Source organism: Geotrypetes seraphini, chromosome 4 (genome assembly GCF_902459505.1).
Source record: "Geotrypetes seraphini chromosome 4, aGeoSer1.1, whole genome shotgun sequence".
NCBI classification, from domain to species: Eukaryota; Metazoa; Chordata; class Amphibia; order Gymnophiona; family Dermophiidae; genus Geotrypetes; species Geotrypetes seraphini.
In genome coordinates, this window is record NC_047087.1 from 311,862,848 (window position 1) to 311,882,557 (window position 19,710).

Sequence of the window (19,710 nt, forward strand, 5' to 3'; positions counted from 1 at the left end):
TAAGGCAGGGCCATCAAATAAGACAGCCCCCCCTTTTTAGAAAAAAATGTAAAATAAGGCCCCCCCCCCCCGCAAATAAGCCACCCACCGATACCTGCGCTTACCCTTTGGATCACGGGGATCCCGTGGGGACGCCCCTAGGGTCGCGGGGATCCCATGGGGACGCCCCTAGGGTCGCGGGGATCCTGTGGGGACGCCTCCGAGGGTCGCGGGGTTCCTGCGGGGCTGGATGTACTCAGTCGCGCGGCTCTTCTCCCTACCTTCTCTGCTTGCAGCACAGAGCCAAACGGAAGTCTTCCCGACGTCAGCGCTGACGTTGGAGGGGAGGGAGGGCTTAACAAAGCCCTCCCTCCCTCCGACGTCAGCGCTGACGTCGGGAAGACTTCCATTTGGCTCTGTGCTGCAGGCAGTGCAGGTAAGGAGGAGAGTAGCCTCGCGGTTCGAGTGGCTACCAAGGGAGGGGGCGGTCCGCCCCTCCACACCCCGCCCCGGTTGCAGCACAGCCGGCCAGGTCCCCTTACTTTTGTGACACTTCCCCGACCGACCGACAACAGCCCCGGTCCGACAATCCTCCCTGCCCTGTAGCCGCGAATCTAAATTATCTTCTTACAGCAGCTGTAATAAGGTAATTTAGATTCGCAGTTAAGGGCAGGGAGGTTTGTCGGACCGGGGCTGTTGTCAGTCGGTCGGGGAAGTGCCACAAAAGTAAGGGGACCTGGCCGGCTGTGCTGCACACGGGGCGGTAGAGAAGGAGTGGGGAGAAGGACGCTGAAAGGCCATGGGGAAGACGGGAGGAGGGGGGGAAGGACTCTGAAAGCACTTGAAGACAGAGGAGGGAGAAGGACGCTGAAAGCACATGGGGAATACAAAGGGGTGGAGAAGGACGCTGAAAGGCCATGGGAAGGGCGGGGGGAAGGACTCTGAAAGCACTTATGGAAGACAGAGGGGGGAGAAGGATGCTGAAAGCACATGGGGAAGACAAAGGGGTGGAGAAGGATGCTGAAAGGACATGGGGAAGCAGAGGGGGGAGAAGGACACTGAAAGCACATGTGGAAGACAGAGGGGGGAGAAGGACACTGACAGGACATGGGGAAGATGGGGGGAGAAGGGCGCTGAAAGGAAATGGGGAAGAGAGAGTAGGGAGAAGACGCTGGCAGGGAAGAAGACAGATGCCAGACTATGGGGGGAGCGGAGAGAAGAAGATGGGTGCCAGACCAATTTGGAAGGGGGAAGAAAGGGAGAGGCACAGTAACAGAGCAAACGGAAGATGCAGAAGGAAGAGAGACAGTGGATGGAAGGAATTGAATGAGAACATGAGGAAAGCAGAAACCAGGCAACAAAGGTAGGAAAATAATTATATTTCTTTTTTTTTATTTTGCTTCAGGATAAAGTAGTATATTAGTTGTGTTGATAAAAATTTATAAACATTAGAGGCTCTGGTAGAAACCCATTTGCAAAGTATGTATTCTTCCCAATTAATATTTTCAAATTAATAAAGTCTTTTTGCTTATTTGTAAATGGGTTTCTACCAGAGCCTTTAATTCAGTAGCATAATTAAATGAAATAACAATTTCTGAAGTTTATATGGACGGGCGGGGACGGAGGGGATTCCTCGCGGGGACGGGTGGGGACGGAGGGGATTCCTCGCGGGGACGGATGGGGACGGAGGGATTCCTCACGGGGACGGGTGGGATTCCTCACGGGGACGGGTGGGGACGGGTGGGACTTTGGCTGGGACGGGTGGGGACGGGTGGGATTTCTGTCCCCGCGCAACTCTCTAGGTGACTCCGTGTGGTCCCTCCGTCTACCGTATTTGCATCCATGGCTGCGTGCCGCGCCTCGTCATGAAGTGAAGAGGAGGAAGTGACAGGACTGCAGCGCGCGCACGTGACTCCGCGCAAGGAAACACAGGCAGCTTCCCTCATCCCTCCCTAACGGAGACTGCAGGAGTTTGTTCACGGCCAGAACATCCAAAAGTGAGACACGCAGACAGGTTTCTTTTGCTGTGAGCAATACCACTTACTGTATATAAAGCCTGTTTAAAATACATACGGTATATAAACAATGGTTTCACATTGTCAAGTCCCCTCTGATGCTGCACTACAGAATAATCTCTTTACTGTGTTTCCCTGATGGAGAACATTGGGGACATTAAATGGTACAATATATGGTATGATGGATAAAGCTGGCCATACACGGTACGATTTTTCGGCCGACCGATTCTTCAGCCGACCGTTTTCTTCCTCCTACGAACGCATTGCGAACGTACCTATCGCGAACGTAATAAAATTCTGTTTTTTTTCAACAATAACTGTGTACTGTAGTCTTCTTCATGGGTAAATAAGACATCCCCCCGAAAATAAGCCCTAGAGCATATTTTGGCCTTCCAAAAAAAATAAGACAGTGTCTTACCATCGGGGAAACAGGGTACTAACCATGCAAGACTAGCGCTCATTTTGCGTTATGCTACTGGTGACATCATGAGAGAAGAGCTGGTAAAAGTGCTGTCTTTGCCTGGAAGAACACAAGGGATAGATATCCACAATGCTGTGATGGAGGCTTTTTCATCACTAGACATAAGTCCAGAAAAAGTGGTTTCAGTTACTAGCGATGGAGCACCTAGCATGGTGGGGACAACATCAGGATTCATTCATTTCTTTGCTAAGGAAGCAAAACATCCACTGATTCAATTTCACTGCATAATACATCAAGAAGGTTCTCTGCGCCAAGGAAAGCAGCAAAAAACTTGACGATGTCCTCAAAGATGTAACAAAAATGGTGAACTTCATCATGGCGCGTGCTCTTAATTTTCGACAATTTCAAGCCCTTCTTGATGAGGTTCAGGCACAATATAACACTTTACTGATGTACAATAATGTCCGGTGGCTGAGCAGAGGACGAGTGTTAGAGAGATTTGTGGCCTGCTTGGAAGAAGTTAGGCTATTTATGAACGAAAAGGGGGAAGACTATCCTCAACTCACCAACATGGCCTGGCTTACCAACCTCATGTTATTTACAGATTTTACTAACCACTTTAATGTACTAAACAAAAAATTACAAGGCATGGGAAAAACAGCAGAAAGCATGTTTAGTGACATCAAAGCTTTTGAGAGAAAATTGCATGTTTTTGAAAAAGACCTTGAGAGTGGACAGCTAAAATATTTTCCCAACCTAAAAATACATTTGGATAATTCTACAACATTTGTGGACAGTCATAAAAAACACCAGGAAATCCACAAAGCATATTCCACCATTGTAGCCAAAGCATATTCCACCATTGTAGCCGAAGCAAAGGAGAATTTTAGTAAAAGATTTTCTCAGTTCTGTAAGATGGAGACAACCCTTTCATTTATAACTTCCCCAGAAAAGTCCACATTTGAAGATCTTGATCTTTCCTGCTTACAGTGGTTGGATATTCAAAATTTGGAAATGGAGCTACTGGAATTTCAAGAAAGCTCTATCTGGAAAAGTAAATTCAATGACCTGCGTATTGAACGTATTGAGTGTGAAAGGGTGACAAATGAAATCACTGCTAGCAGTTCTGAAAATGAAATCCTAAAAGCTTGGAATTCTCTGCCAGACAATTTTAAGTCCATGAAAGCACTTGGGATTGCTCTTCTTACTTTGTTTGGGTCATCCTATGCTTGTGAGCAGCTGTTTTCGGCTTTGAATCATATAAAATCTGATGCTAGAAACAGATTAACGGATGACATGAGTGCTGCATGTGTTGCTCTGAAATTAACGCACTATGAGCCAAGGATTGACAAGTTATCAGCATGCATGCAACAACAAAAATCACATTAATTTTTTTCAGAGCATGCCCAATGCATATGTTTACATGAAGCAGTGTTTTCAGTTTGCAGTTAAGACACTTTCTAAGTTATTTAAATATTATTTAAAGATGTTATTTAAAAAAGGGACTTTACATGGCCCTGTTGTATTCCAATCTGGAATTTCCAATAAAAACGGTTGGTTTAATTGAAAGCTCTTTTGTTTTCTTTACATCATATTATTAGAAATGTAATGATTTAACTATTTTCTAATTTGATTGTAAATTTTACAAAAAAACATGTATAGACTCTTTGGGAATACACACCGAGTCTTGACACAGTTAACAGTTTTAAGAAGTTTATCTTTTTTTTTACTCAGCATACATTTGACATGTTATGTGAATAATACATTTAAAATATATTGTGTAACTGAATCAAATTCTTCCTAAATTCATTAAATTGAATGAAATCATTAAAACATTATAAATTGCCAATAAATTGAAATGAAAACCAAAGGATTGTGAATCAAATTGATTCTCTGACAATACAAAGATTCCAACCTTTAAAAATGATGTTACATAGTTCAGGCAACTTTATAAAGAGTTTTTAGATACTAAAATCTTGTTATTAAAGTTTAATTGACGTGCTGGCACTTTGAGGAAATTCTTTGGTTTTGTGCGGCAGTTTGGGCACTCGGGCTCAAAAAGGTTAGCCATCACTGCCCTAGGCTGTGTGCTTAAGCGGGTTAAAACCACAGGCTCTAAACACCTGCAACAACTTCATCTAGAACAGTGGTCTCAAACTCAAACCCTTTGCAGGGCCACATTTCTGATTTGTAGGTACTTGGAGGGCCTCAGAAAAAAATAGTTAATGTCTTATTAAAGAAATGACAATTTTGCATGAGGTAAAACTCTTTATAGTTTCTAAATCTTTCCTTTTGGCTAAAACATATTATCATTTATAGCTAGAGACATATGATCAAGAAACTGTTTTATTTTACATTTGATTATGATAGACATAACGAGGGCCTCAAAATGGTACCTGGCGGGCCGCAAGTTTGAGACTACTGATCTAGAACAACTAGAACATCCAAAAAACGGGTAGTATCTTGTAGGAAAGAAAGGATAAAAGGGATCAGGCAGTTAAAAAAAAAATCAACATATTTGCAGAAGAGAACCCCGGGCAGACACAATCGGTCTGCCAGAAGGATAAATGAAATCCTTGTGCACCTTCGGTAAGAAATAAATGACAGGCACCTTAAACTTCTGGAAAGTCAAATACTTGTATTCCACATTGGTGAGAAAACCATCCAGCATTCAAAATCATCAATAGAATGGAAAAATTGTCATCGGAGGGGTCAGCATCCAATTCAATATAAGTGGCATTGTTGCTTAACTGGGCATACGCTTCCTGAAGATAGTATTCTTTGTTCAGTATCACAGTGCCGCCCTCCTTACTGATCACAATGGAATCATATTCCTGCAAAGTGTCCAAGCTAGACTTTATGGTAGATATCCTGCAAACAGGATGGTTGGATAGGCTGGAGTGAGCTTATAGTCTTATGACCCTGAAATATCAAAGGAGACAAATTAATTTAATCATGTATTTGTAAAGGGTATAACTGATGGGCAGACTGGATGAACCGTTCAGGACTTTATCTGCCATCATTTACTCTGTTACTATGTAGCATCAAGATCTCTTTCTTTTCCTTCAGTAGTTCCCTGTTAGCTTTCAGATAGGATCCATTAGTTGTTGGTATGTTTTTGTTTTTTTTTCTCCCAGCTCTCCTACTTTCTGCTTTATACGTTATGTTGTATTTTAGACCATTCCTTCCAGTCCTGTTTTGTTTCTTGCATTCTCTCTGACTTAGTGATTCCATTTGTCATACTGTGACCATTCACATTTTTGTGGTAGAGTTATTGTGGGGGGGGGGGGGGTTCCCCGTGTTTGGCTTTTTAAATTTCATTTGCAGTGTATGCTTTGTCAGTGGAAAGTACTGAGCCTGGGATAGCACTTACTGTTGTCCCTGTTGTTGAAACTTTCTCAAAGGGTTTGTTTAGTTATGAGGTATATTCCCTGCCTTTTTCCTTTTCTGTTCTTTTTTTGTGTTTTTCTGTGCTGGCTTTTGCACTATGTCTGCTTTTGTGTACTGGGCACTTGTATGTCAACAAGTTGAACAAGGAATTTTGAATTGCTTGATTATTTACCCTGTTGCCTCTAAGAATTACTGTCTTGTTGACTGCCATTCTGGCACAGTACAAGTTTAGGGCAGGTTCCATTTCAGTCAGGAAGCAGAAGGACTTGGAAGCACACAGTAAGAGGATGGAAAAATGCTGAAACATTTCTCTTATCTTGATGGTATCTTTGCATTGCAGGGAAGCACCTGGATCAGTTGCTTCTGGAAATGGGTTACGCAGAAAGTAATAAGAAAATCAGTCTGAAGACTGGTAAGTGCCAGAATGTTCTGTGTATCGCACTATCACAGGCATAATAGATATTTAAGTGAAGAGAGAGTTGGAAAACTTGCACTCAGTGTGCAAGGTCTGTTCAAAAGTTCCAGGACAGTTTGAATTGCGCACCAGTGAGAAGTTCTTTTGAGACGTGCTAGGCAGCATTGAGTAGCTTGAAACCTCAAGGGTAACCTCCTTTTTTCCATTTGTTGATATCTGTTTTCATCTCTGAGCTACAGCAATTTTATGAAAGTTTGTTTTCATGATCGACTATTTTTCATCATGTGTAATCTTAATGAGCAGTGCTATAGCATAAAGTTCTGTTTTAAATTGGGTAAGCCCACTATAGATACTTATGAAATGTTGAAAGTGCTTATGGGGAACATGTCATGAGTTGTGGAAAGTGTTTTGAATTGTATTCACGCTTCAAAAGTAGTCGTGAATCAGTGGAAGATGATTCACGAACTGGAAGACCATCGACATCAACTGATCATGTTGATCAAGTGAGGGTTCTTGTGCGCGCTAATCGGCGATTAACTGTTAGAGAATTGACAGAGGAATGCAACATCTCCATTGGTTCATGGCACAACTTTCTAACAGAGAAGTTGGGGATGTCTCGCGTTGTGGCAGTTTGTTCCACGGTTGATGACAGACCAGAAGAACAATCGCAAAATACACAATGACAGTTCTTCCCCAGCCATCTTATCCTCCTTACTTGGCCCCTGCTGACTTCTTGTTTCTTAAACTTAAATCCACGCTGAAAGCAAAGTGATTCGATTCCATAAAGCAATTCAACGCATCAATTTTTGGTGATTCCTGAAGATGCGTTTAAGAATCATTTCCAGAAGTGGAAATAATGTTTGGAAAAGTGTATATATAGGGAAGGAGGAGTACTTTGAAGGGGCCCAATGGAATAAGTTGTAAGATTGTTTAATACGTTTTTATAAAATCAGTCCTTGAACTTTTTGAACAGACCTCGTACAGATATTTTAATTACCAGTAGCAAATGCTTTAGATAATAGATGGCAGATCACACTATTGTGTTGCGTTAAAGATCAAAGATCAAATGAGTTAAGCAAGTATGACCACAACTTCTGGACTTATAAAGAAAAAACATATCTGAAGGAATTAACTTATTCTTGTCTGTAATGCTTTTTAAAATACTTCAGTATGAAGGAATCAGCCAGAGCAGATTTATAAAATGCATCTAGGTATTCTCTAATGGGATCTGAGTGTCGGGGTTTAGCAGGTACACAAGTGTGCAGTGTCGGTGCAAGTGACAAGGAGGCAGAAGCAGTGTTGCAGTAGGAAGAGGAAAATGAACAGTCAAATGTGGTAAGACAGAGAAGGCATATACAGATCCTCATTCTATCTTTGGTAATTGGCTTTCAGATGAATGAGATCAGAAGGGGAGTAAGCTTTATCTTCAAATAGTCACCTTTTATTTTTACAGTTTGTTTAAATAGTGAATGTGCAATATGTAGCACACCAGTTGCACAAGTTTGAACTGTGCCAATCCTTTACTTTTCCTGTCTACAGACGTAGCTATGTTCAGTTTGCCTTGTGCTTGCTTCTGATAGTGTAAAGATAAACCCAGCTAAAACGGTAATTACAATGCATTCGTTGCATAGGTCCCATTTTGGATGTATCTCTGAAGCACATCAAAGAAAAGAGAACAGAAAGCAAGAAAGAACTTAACGAAGACCAAAGGTTGCTGGTCCCTAAAGTGATTTCCCCAAGCATGGGAGATGAGTTTCCTGCTGTTGTTGCTGAATTTAAAAGACCAGAGGAATTTTTTTGCCAGCAGCTACAAAGTGCACGTAAATGAATTTCTTTTGTCTAGGTAGAAAGTTGCAAGGAAAGATTGCTCCTCTTTGCAGAGTGAATATTCCTTGATGTTTAGTGATATGAAGTTGCTTTATAAAAAAGTTACCACAATTTTAAAGTTTGTGACAAGATGAGAGATTCTTTATGAATTAAAATAATTACTTAAATACATTTAAAGTAATGTTTTTAATAGATTAATTCTTCCTTATTGTCCACTAGACCAGTCTAGATGAATGGGTATTTCCCCTCTTACCAGCAGATGGAGGCTGAACAAACGCTTGTAAACCCTGCCTTATACTATATAGAGCACCATCAAGCATGGGCTGGCATCTGGAGCCCAAGTCACCCAGTTGAGTACAGAGTGGAGGAAAGGGGGCTTTTCTGCATCTAGGAAAATACCCAGAGGAGTTCAGGTCTCCCTCCTAGCAATGCCCGGGCTGACATTCCTTTTTATATTTATTTATACCTCTGCCCTTCCCTTTGTCAAGTTTTACACAAAGGAAAAGCAAAAGGGTCCCTTCAAGCAGCACACTACAGTCTCCTACATGCCACACTAGGCCAAACAGATATACTGAACTGCAGCTATACTTATATGTTAATTAGCACACCATATATTGTCACACCTAGGTACCTAACTCCCTCAGCGCGCTTTGGCTGAGACAACACCCCAGCATGTCCTCTAACTAGATGATCCCTTCAGGACTTGAAAAGGTGCTAGGCCCCTGCCTAGAAGTGCATACATAGGTAAGTAAAGACTTTTCCTCTCAATGATCCAGCTACAAGTCAGAATGTCCAAAGGAACAAAAGGTTTATTTAGGCCACCGGCCAAATTAAGTTTCAAATCAGCATCATGTTCCTGGCACATAGCACAGATCTCTTTCATTAGTACCAAAAAGAAAACAATTCAGTTTCAATAAACTGGTCAGTTTGAATTACAGTCTTTGAACTAAGGCTTGACAAAACTGGCCCAGTTAACTTCACTGGGACTGTCAAAAGGGAAAACAAAATGAGTTCTGTTAATCAAAAATAAATACTTCACAAAAATAAATGTATTCCTGGTTGTTGTACCAGGGTAAGGTTGTTCCTGAGCTGGACTATGATCAGTATGGCAATGACAGTCTCTGCCAATTCTTCGCATTAACACTCACACACAGCAGGAAAAAATGTGTGCGCAAGGCTTCAGCCACAGTTCTTATCATAAGAGTGATTCAAACAGTTCATCAATTTCAGCAGTACTACTGGAGCTATGGTTTCTGAACAGTTCTTGAAAACACCAAGTACTTCTCATACAGCGAACTCAGAGAAAAAAAGACTTTAACAGTGCTAGGGGTAAATGCAGCAGCAAGCCTGCAGATCTTAATTTCCCTCTTGTCTCTGTGGCAACTTAGAGCTGCCCCAGCTGGACGGAGCACACTGATTATAGCAAATGGCAAAAGGAAAAAAAGCCGCTTCAAACCAAAACTGATTCAAACTTATTCCTTTCAAAATAAGCCTTTTACAAAATACTATAATTTCAGAGCATATGGAAAAATACAACTTCTCAGTATTCAGGTAAGCAAGGGAGCATTGGTTATTCCAGAAAAAAACACACAATTCTTTATGCAGCCAACCCAGCACCATTAGGCAGAGTAATGCACAAACTCACACTGGTTTAGTTGATCTGCATAGCCTCAGAGTATTCACAGCCTTAAGGCAAACTTTCTACAATTTTCATAGCCTCTGGAAGTGAAGGCAAACCTGCATCTGGGTTAGGTGAAGCTACATCCATCTCCTGCATTACCCAGTCTGAGTTGTAAGCCTTGGGAGAAAACTCCAGCTGCTTTCCAGCCTGCATTCTCCATTGCCTCTCTCGTGCTCTGCTCCCTGCTTGTGTTTCCTCTCCAGCTCTCGTTCCTGCTCCTGCTCTGCCCATCATGAAACCTGATCCTGCCTTTAAGGAGCTCTAAGTGATGCCTCCTAAGTCAGGGCGGGAAAAAAGTTTAGGACTCATACTGCTGAGCAGGCTTCATTCTCCTGCTTCTGGCAGCTCTCTGTCTTGAAGGGACAAGCACCCAAACATGTACTAGTACACAGGTGTCAAAGTTGGGCCTTGAGGTCCGCAATCCAGTTGGTTTTTCCAGAATTTCTCCAATGAATATTCATAAGATTTATTAGCATACAATGAAAGCAGTGCATGTAAATAGATCTCATGCATATTCATTGGGGAAATCTGAAAACCCAACTGAGTTGCATGTGAAAGAAGACCCAAGTGAGCCGCATGTGGAAGAAGACACCAACAGCACCACTATCTACTCAAAACTGCAAAAGTGGGAATTTCCAATTCTCACTGCCAAATGGTTAGAACAGTGGACTTGGATTTGCTTTCAGTGTTGTGCCCGAAGTGAGATGATAATCTATACCACTTGTCTTATAATCTCTTCCCCACCCCACTCCGGAGCCTTTGGCACTGAATAAAGGCCATGTATCCACCTCTTAAATGCTTCCCCTATGCTTACTTTATCCAACACCTTATCCAAAAACTGCCAGTGGACCCTGGCATCAACATTTCATGTTGATCAGAGCATTGCATTGCTGGTGCTGGGAGGATCCAATGGCTCTTGTTTTGCAGTGCTTAGAGACTGGATGTCAGGAAGGTCTTGTTGGAGCATCTGTGCTGAATGGAGGCTACTTGCTGGTCAGATCATTTGTCCTGATTTGGAGATCAGAAGTGGGGTCAGCTTCAAAAGTAACACTTGCTAGATGGATAAAGAAAACTATTTTGTTAGCATATATTAAGGGATGACCAGTACTGGAGACTCTAAAAATGCATTCTTTTGGAGGAAAATTGGCTTCTTGGGTGGAGTCTTTGATTGTTCCCTTACATGAGATGTGGCTTGGTCCTCCTTGGCAATCTTTTGTGAAGCATTGTAGGTTGGATGTTCAGGCTAGGCAGGATATAGTTTTCAAGACTTGTTTTATGTGTGGAGCTTGCAAGATTCCACCAGTATGAATTGGTCTGGAGGAATGCTATGAAAGGATAAATTAGGCCCGATTGCTAATTTGCTTTCCTTTAGTCCCTCCAGACCAATCTAATACCTGCCTAATCTGTTTGTTTGATGGGTGAGTTTATAGTGTTGGGCATAAACAGCACTGTAAATGCATTGGTTGGTTCTTGGCTGTGGTTGTGATTGTTGGTTGTCAACAAAATAAATATCACACATGGAAAACTCAGGTTATATTGTCTGTTGTAGGAAGCAGAGAGTCCTTTGCTGAAGCAGGGACAGAAAGAGAGTTTAAAAAGAGTGAAGAAGGGAGAAAGAAAACATGGAAACTTTAGGCTGTTTTGTTATGGAAATACTGACTCCTGGGGACTGCGCAGAACAGTTCTAGGTATTCTCCAAGTTTTTTTTACTTAATTATACTGTCCAACACTGCAAATCATATAAGCAGTTGTATATAAAATCAAGAAAAGTAGGGAAAGGAGCTACAATATAAGACTATTGCATGGTTGCAACACATCCTACTGCCACAGACAAATTCAAGTGAAAAAAATACATTAGTCTAAATCAGTTTGGAGGGATTAAAGGAAAGCAAATTAGCAGGTAAGACCCAATTTATCCTTTTCTTGTCTGACTTAGAGCAATGCTTCCTGAACTCTTACTTCACCTCAGATATATTGATGACATCATTATTTGAACTCAGATTTGAACTCCTCACATCTCATCAACAATTTAACAAGCTTCACCCCACAATCATGAATGTTTTGGAGATTTTGCTATGATTATAAGAAAACCTTGTGTGCAGTGGTAATACCTTGAGCCTACATCTGAGACTAGTAACATTTTTGCTGGCTCTGGGTCTCTGAGCACACTAAAAAATACTCTTAATTAAAAGTTTAATTCCTTTTGATACACCTTAGAAATTGTAGGAGTTAAGGATGTTGAACACTCTGGGGCTCATAATCAAAACTTAAACACGTTTAAAAATCCACCCAGTTCGGCACTTGGTAAACCTAAAAGTATGCAAGTGCCGATAATCAAACTGACTTCATGGACATGTCGTGGGACTTTTGTGCCTCTGAATACCGCTGTGCATCCAGAGCTGAAAGGGCCTTATCTGGAGGAGTGGTTAGGGCAGTATGTGGGTGGGAAGTGGGCTGATCTAGATTGTCATCCTGCAGGGATAATCAAACGTTTTACTAGACATCCTGGACACTGACCTCTTCAACTACTTGGACAAGAATCAGGATGACAAAGTGGACATTGCCGAGCTGCAGGAGGCTTGCAGAGCATGGGAATGACGCTGGAGAAGGAAGCCAACCAGAAAATAGTTAAAGCTGGTTACACAAATAGAGATAGACAGCTGGACTTCAATGAATTTATACACTACCTCGAAGAACATGAGAAATGAAATTGCCTTTATGCACCGGTGTAGGCCGCCTCATTGTATAGGCCGATTTAGGTTTTTAAAACTCTTAGATAAGCCGCGGTAAGTAACATGGGACAGAATTTTTAAAAACCTAAATCGACATTTCCTGCAGCTTATACATGGGGGCGGCCTAGGTGTGGGGAAATACGGTAAACCTTTCCCTTGAATGTCTTTAGAACCAATTAGTAAAAATGTGGTTTTATCTTTGTTCAGTTTACAAGCACTAAGAAGCACTCATCCAATCTATAATCAGATGAAAACACTGAAATTTTCAGATTAATATCTTGTAACATGCCATCCAATTGAAACAGAACAGTAGTATTATCAACATAAATAAACGCGTGATAGCCTGCCATCTCTAATTTTTTTCTCAGCTGGACAATCACATATGTATTATATTTTTAGACTTGTATTTGTGTTTTTATGATTTTACTGTGAAGAGCGAATAATAAATCATCTTTCAGAACATCTACATCCAGTCTTTTCGTTTCCATCGTACTAATTAAGTGTCATTGACTCATGCTAGAGTCCTAGCGACTTGATGAATTTAGGATCTAAAAAGAAATTCCAAGTTTTATTTAAAATTTGATTAATCACTTAATCATACTTCAAAGCAATGTACATAAGGGGAAACAAACATGCAAACAATACTCAACGTACATGACATACACTATAAAAGGGGAAAAAGGGTAAGAAATACAATAATTAATAGAAAGAAACAAATAAAGGGTTAAACATCAGGAGGGGATAAATAAAAATAGCAGCATAAAATTCGAAGGAGCAGACCAAATCTAAGAAACTAGCCAGTCAAAGGCATCTTTAAAACGAAAGCACTTTAACTGGCTCTTAAATCTGTTTATAAGACGTTCTTCTCTTAGATGAATGGGCAAGAAATTCCACGTTTGTAGTGCTGTGACGGAAAAAATATATTGTCGACGTGTGCTAATGATTTTAAGAGAGGGAACTTAGGACTTCTTGCATCTGGCTTCTATAAGATCTGAATGTCAGAAACCTTTGAAACCAAGTCAGTACATTTCCAACTAATCCTATGTTTAAAATATTAAGAAGTACTCTATGATCTATTAGATCAAATGCACTTGAAAGACCCGTTGCCCAAATATAATTTTATTTCCTTACAATGTTAATGTCTCTGTATAATGCTCAAAACGGAATCCAAATTGAGAAAATGCTTTATGTCAAAACGATCCAAATAATCCATGAACTGTTCTGTTGCCAGACCCTCCATAACTGAAGTGGTGAGCTTGGTATGTTTTTGAAGGGGGTGACTTGACTGTTATCCCAGGATAAGCAGGCACCATATTCTCAACAGGTGTGTGACGTCACCGACGGAGCCCCGCAGCGGACAGCCTCGCAAGCAGACTTGCTTGAAGATCTTTGTAAGAGCTTGCAAGTGTTGCACTGTGTATGCCTGAGTGCCTTCCCGCCCGAGTCAGGGCGCGCGTCTCCTGTGCGTCAGAGAGGCCAAACTCCGAATGGAGGAAGAGCTAGCACGGAAAATTAAGAAAGGGGATAAATCTTTCTTCAACTATATCAGTGACAGGAAAAGAAACAAAGATGGGATAGTACGCTTGAAGCAATCGGACGGTAAATTTGCAGAATCAGACTCTGAGAAGGCAGAATTACTAAACCAATACTTCTGTTCAGTATTCACTCGTGAAGCACCGGGAGCTGGTCCTCAGCTTCAGACGGGAGATAACCGGAAAGACCCGTTTCAAGATTTCGAATTTACGCCCAGTAGCGTCTACAACGAACTATCAAGACTCAAAGTAAACAAAGCAATGGGACCGGATAAACTACACCCCAGAATGCTCAGGGAGTTAAGAGAAGTCCTGGCAGAACCATTATCTGTTCTTTTCAATCTTTCCCTAAGCACAGGAAGGGTCCCCTTGGACTGGAAAACCGCCAATGTAATCCCACTCCACAAAAAGGGCTGCAGGACAGAGACAGCAAACTACAGACCAGTGAGTCTCACGTCTATAGTGTGTAAACTCATAGAAACACTGATCAAACAGCATATTGACACAATCCTAGATGAAGAAAAACTACGTGATCCACACCAACACGGGTTCACCCAGGGTAGATCATGCCAATCTAACCTGATTAGCTTTTTTGACTGGGTTACTAGACAACTGGACGCCGGAGAGTCACTGGACGTGGTATATTTGGACTTCAGCAAAGCATTTGATAGCGTCCCTCATCGAAGATTACTGAACAAGCTAAAATCGATAGGATTAGGAGACATTCTAACTACATGGATTGGGGATTGGCTGAGCGGCAGACTTCAGAAGGTGGTGGTGAACGGTACCCCATCTGAAGCGTCGGACGTGATCAGTGGAGTGCCGCAGGGATCGGTCCTGGGCCCGATTCTATTCAACTTATTCATAAGAGATATGACGCAAGGACTTAGAGGAAGGGTATCACTGTTCGCCGACGACGCCAAACTTTGTAACATAGTAGGCAAAAGCTTATTACCTGATAATATGACACACGACCTACTGCTGCTGGAACAATGGTCAAATAATTGGCAGCTAGGCTTCAATGATAAAAAATGCAAGATAATGCACTTGGGCAAGAGAAACACGCGTAGAACTTATGTACTAAATGGTGAGACCTTGGTTAGGACCACGGAGGAACGTGATCTAGGAGTGATCATTAGCGAAGACATGAAAGTTGCCAATCAAGTGGAGAAGGCTTCCTCCAAGGCAAGACAAATATTGGGGTGTATCCGCAGAAGTTTCGTCAGCAGGAGACCTGAAGTTATGATGCCGTTGTACAGAACCATGGTGAGGCCACACTCAGAATCAGGGATCCTTACTTCATCCCAATCTGCAGTCTCTACACTTAACAGCTTGGTACCTTTCAACCTAACTGACTCTGCAGTTTTCTCAATCTGTACAGGACATTTTAGTGGCTTCCAGAAAGCCGTCCACTAGGCATTGTTATGGCCAGAAATGGACTAGATTTTCTGCTTGGTGTTCTACTCGCCAAATGGAGCCAATGTCTACCTCCTTGGCTTCTGTTTTGGATTATTTACTTCACTTATCACAATCTGGCCTCAAGTCTACATCTATCCAAATCATCTCAGTGCGATTGCTGCTTTCCATCAGCCTCTTGATGGGAAACCCCTGTCTGCACATCCTGTGGTTTCCCGGTTCATGAAAGGACTTTTTAATGTACATCCACCGCTCAAATCACCTCCAGTGGTCTGGGATCTCAATGTTGTCCTGGCTCAATTGATGAAGCCTCCATTTGAACCAATTGATAAGGCTCATCTCAAGTATATTACTTGGAAAGTGGTTTTTCTGATTGCCCTCACGTCTGCTCGAAGAGTCAGTGAGTTACAAGCCTTGGTTGTGGATCTACCTTTCACAGTTTTCCACCATGACAAAGTGGTCCTCCATACTCATCCAAAATTCTTGCCTAAAGTTGTTTCAGAATTTCACATCAATCAATCTATTGTTCTTCCAGTATTTTTTCCAAAGCCTCATTCTCACCCTGGAGAAGTGGCGCTTCATACTTTGGACTCTAAGCGTGCCTTGGCTTTCTACATGCAACCTCACAGAACAGCCCCACAAGTTTTCATCTCCTTGGATCCAAATAAGTTGGGGCATCCTGTCTCGAAGCAAACCATATCCAACTGGATGGCTGCTTGCATCTTTTTCTGCTATGCTCAGGCTGGTGGAGCTCCCCCTGCAGGGTCGAGTCACGGGCCACAGAGTTAGAACAATGGCGGCGTCTGTAGCTTTCCTCAGATCAACTCCTATTGATGAAATCTGCAAGGCTGCCACTTGGTCCTCGGTTCATACTTTCACCTCTCATTACTGTCTGGATACTTTCTCCAGAAGGGATGGCCATTTTGGCCAGTCTGTTTTGTAAAATCTCTTTTCTTAACTTGCCAATTCTCCCTCTATCCCATTATGCTTAGTTTGGAGGTCACCCACTTGAGAATATGCTGCCTGCTTGTCCTGGGCAGATATTCTCACAACCCACCCTCTTCCTCTGGTTGGTTTCTTAGCTAGTTATCTGAACTGAGGTGCCTCACAGGAGATGTGCGCCCTGACTCGGGCGGGAAGGCACTTGTGCATGCTCAGTGCAGCACTCGTAAGCTCTTACAAAGATCTTCAAGCAAGTCTGCTTGCGAGGCTGTCTGCTGCAGGGCTCCATCGGTGATGTCACCCATCTGTTGAGAATATCTGCCTGCTGTCCCTGGATAACAACTGTTACGGTAAGTAACTGTGCTTTCTCCTCCATTGACCAGTGGGCTTCAGGACGATTACAACACGCTGCAGGGATCAGTTCTTGAAATGATGCAAGCCAGCAATAGCTGTCAGTTCTTTGATTACCAAAGGTAAAGTTTTGCGCTGTCTGGGGACAGTCTTACACATTCCCTCTCCGGGGCAACAAGGCATGAGGAGACTGCTCCCTGGAACCTGTTTCAGGACAGCCCAGGAAGGCACATCAATCTAACAGTCTACAACTCTAGTATACAACTTGATGTTACCTCCACCACTCCTCACGAATTATGTCTCAATATTTACCAAGCCCTTTGTCCTTTCTTCTTTCCACCACTGATGTCTCTGGCCAATCGGTGTCTCAGTTACCAAAGCATTTGCTGGTCAAATACCATACATTAAGCAGAGTCTGTCCAATATCAAAATAAATTGTCCTAGAGATAAAGATTCTGGGCATTGGCTGTTAACAGCCCTAAGTTGGAGACTCTTTTCTCGCATTCCTTTGGCAGTGAGTTGCCCTGTTAGGTAGGTGGCCTGGCTAACAGATATGCAGCATGTAGCATTCCAAGATGTGCTGGCAGTAGTAAAATTGATTCGTGGCATCACTAGGCCCAAAAGCCTAAAAATGGTAGTATAGGCATAGTCCTACAATTTTGTTTTGCTTTCACCTTTATTGGGATCTCTCTGGGGTTTGTAGGTGTTTCTAGTTGCTGGGGAAGATTTACATTTGCTTGTTTATAGGAAAAACCTGAGGATCATATAGGACAGGGTTCATAAATGTTCCCTGTCATCTTCTGGCATGTAGACAGAACCTATTCATATCATCTGGACTGGTCTGGGAGGATCCAAGGGAGATCAGATTATTCCATTTCTCATTCCTAGCCAGACACTGAGTTGGGACCTTTAAACACTTACCGAATACATCCATTTAGACAATTTACCAATTTCAGTGGTTGAGACATTTTGTATATGTTAAATATTTTCTGTCATTTTAGTCCTTAATTCTAACATTGTTTCTTTTAGACCAGCTTACTGAGCTACAGGTAGCCTTGAGTGAGCATTGTAGGATGGTCCCTTCTTTTCTCAGTTTTTCTCCAGCGGCATCAGATATCTGCTGTGCACAGTTCACAGGTAAGCCTAAATATTTTCTTACTTGTTACAGATTGATTGTAATATGATCTGGATTATGGTGAATAAGTGTGCAAAAGCTTTAGGGTTTTCTAGTGTAATAAATGTCATTCTGGATGAACTAGTAATATCCCCATTGGATCCACTGTTCGTTTTCCACAATTCTGAGACATAATATACTGCTGGAACTTAAACCTCTATTTTCCTATAGACGTGTTTTGTTGTTCGCAATTTTGCAGTTTGCAGACATTTTTGGGAACTGTACTACTGTGAATAATGAGAACGGACTGTAAAGATAAAGGATGCTAGGGTGCATAGGAAGAGGTTTGGCCAGTATGGAAAAGGAGATATTGATGCCTCTGTATAAGACTCTGGTGAGACCTCATTTAGAATATTGTATACAATTCTGGAGACCGCACCTTCAAAAAGTTATAAAAAAGGATAGGGTCATTCCAGAGGAAGACTACTAAAATGGTGTGTGGTCTTTGTCATAAGGTGTATGGGGACAGACTTAAAGATCTCAATATGTATATTTTACAGAAAGGCAGGAGAGGGGAGATTTGATAGAGATGTTTAAATAAATTATACGAGGACACACAACAAATAATATGTTCATATAATGAGTCACAATGTTGTGTGATCGTGACACCGAGGTACCCCCCTCTTCAAACCCAGCAGGCACCCAAAAAGAGGGAGAAGAAGCCTCAGACTAATGTAGCAGTATAGAACCAAAAGTTACAAATCAAAACTACTTTAAATACTTTCACTGTCAAAAAAAAACCTCCTTCACAGAACAGCTCAGGTTTGGAAAAGGGCAAAATCACCCAGAGGCACGTTCAAGGACTGAGCTGACAAAAGACGACTTGAGCTCCAATGTTGTCATGTCTTCTCCAATCTTCCCAAGAAACGACCTTGGGCTAGATTCACTAACCTTTCCGAATCGGAACAATCCTTTTCTGATTCGGGCAGGTCCGACTGATTCACAAACCAGTCATATTCAAATGGGGGCAATCAGATGAACGCCCCCATTTGCGAGCAGGGATCGTAAATGTGTGATCCCTGCTCATACGCAGACCCTGACAGTAGTGACAGGAGAAGCAGCCTCCTGTCACTGCTGTCAGGGCTCTGCCCAGATCTACTCATCCCGATGCTGGCTCCCCCGACTCTCCTGCTCTCTGCTGCCCTTCTCTGCAGTGCAAGCCCATGATTTTAAAGTGGGGCTGCACTGAGAGGAACGGTGGCAGAGAGCAGGAAAGTCAGGGGAGCTTGAGAGAATAGCCCACCCACCGACCCAACCCCTTCCACCCCCCCCCCCCCCCGTAGGGGTGCTCAGTCCTTCCTGCTCCGTTGGCCTCGCTCCTGCCACAGGCCCCACCGGCTCAACCACTGCACCCCAACTGGCCCCACGGGATGCATGACCGGCCCACCCCAGGCCTGGCCCTGCCCACCTGTCTCGTGTACCTTACAAATGTTGGGAGCAGGAGGGGTGCCCGGTCCCTCCTGCTCCTTAGGCCCCGAGGATCCATCTTTGGGAGCAGAAGGGGTGCCCGGTCCCACCTGCTCCTTAGGCCTCGATCCTCTTCGGGAGCAAGAGGAAGCGCAAAGTCCTGCTGCTGCCAGCCGCTATGCAATAGCGGCCTTAGGCCATGCCCCAGCGCATCATCTGATGCACAGGGAGGGGCCTATGGCCCTGATTGGCTGAGGCTCCTTGGGCGCCTTGGGAAAGGCCTGGGGCGCTTCAGCCAATCAGGGACTTCCTTAGGGAGGAATCTAAGGATGTCCCTGATTGGCCATAAACAACGGAGAAAGCATCTCAGAGGTTTCGATGGGTGATAAGCTAGCCTCCAGCGACCATAACATGGTATGGTTCAACCT

The 19,710-nt window shown here is 42.9% G+C and overlaps 1 protein-coding gene across 5 annotated transcripts in view; it reads left to right on the top strand.

Annotated features, from left to right (window-relative positions):
* TDRD1 (tudor domain containing 1) overlaps nt 1-19,710 on the top strand; it is a 613,801-nt gene that overhangs the window by 260,392 nt on the left and 333,699 nt on the right. For all 5 annotated transcript variants that reach the window (XM_033943145.1, XM_033943144.1, XM_033943148.1 and 2 more), the window contains 3 exons: nt 6,146-6,217; nt 7,852-8,040; nt 17,731-17,838. In XM_033943145.1, the coding sequence (XP_033799036.1) occupies nt 6,146-6,217; nt 7,852-8,040; nt 17,731-17,838 (369 nt within the window). The remainder of the gene's footprint in view (nt 1-6,145; nt 6,218-7,851; nt 8,041-17,730; nt 17,839-19,710) is intronic.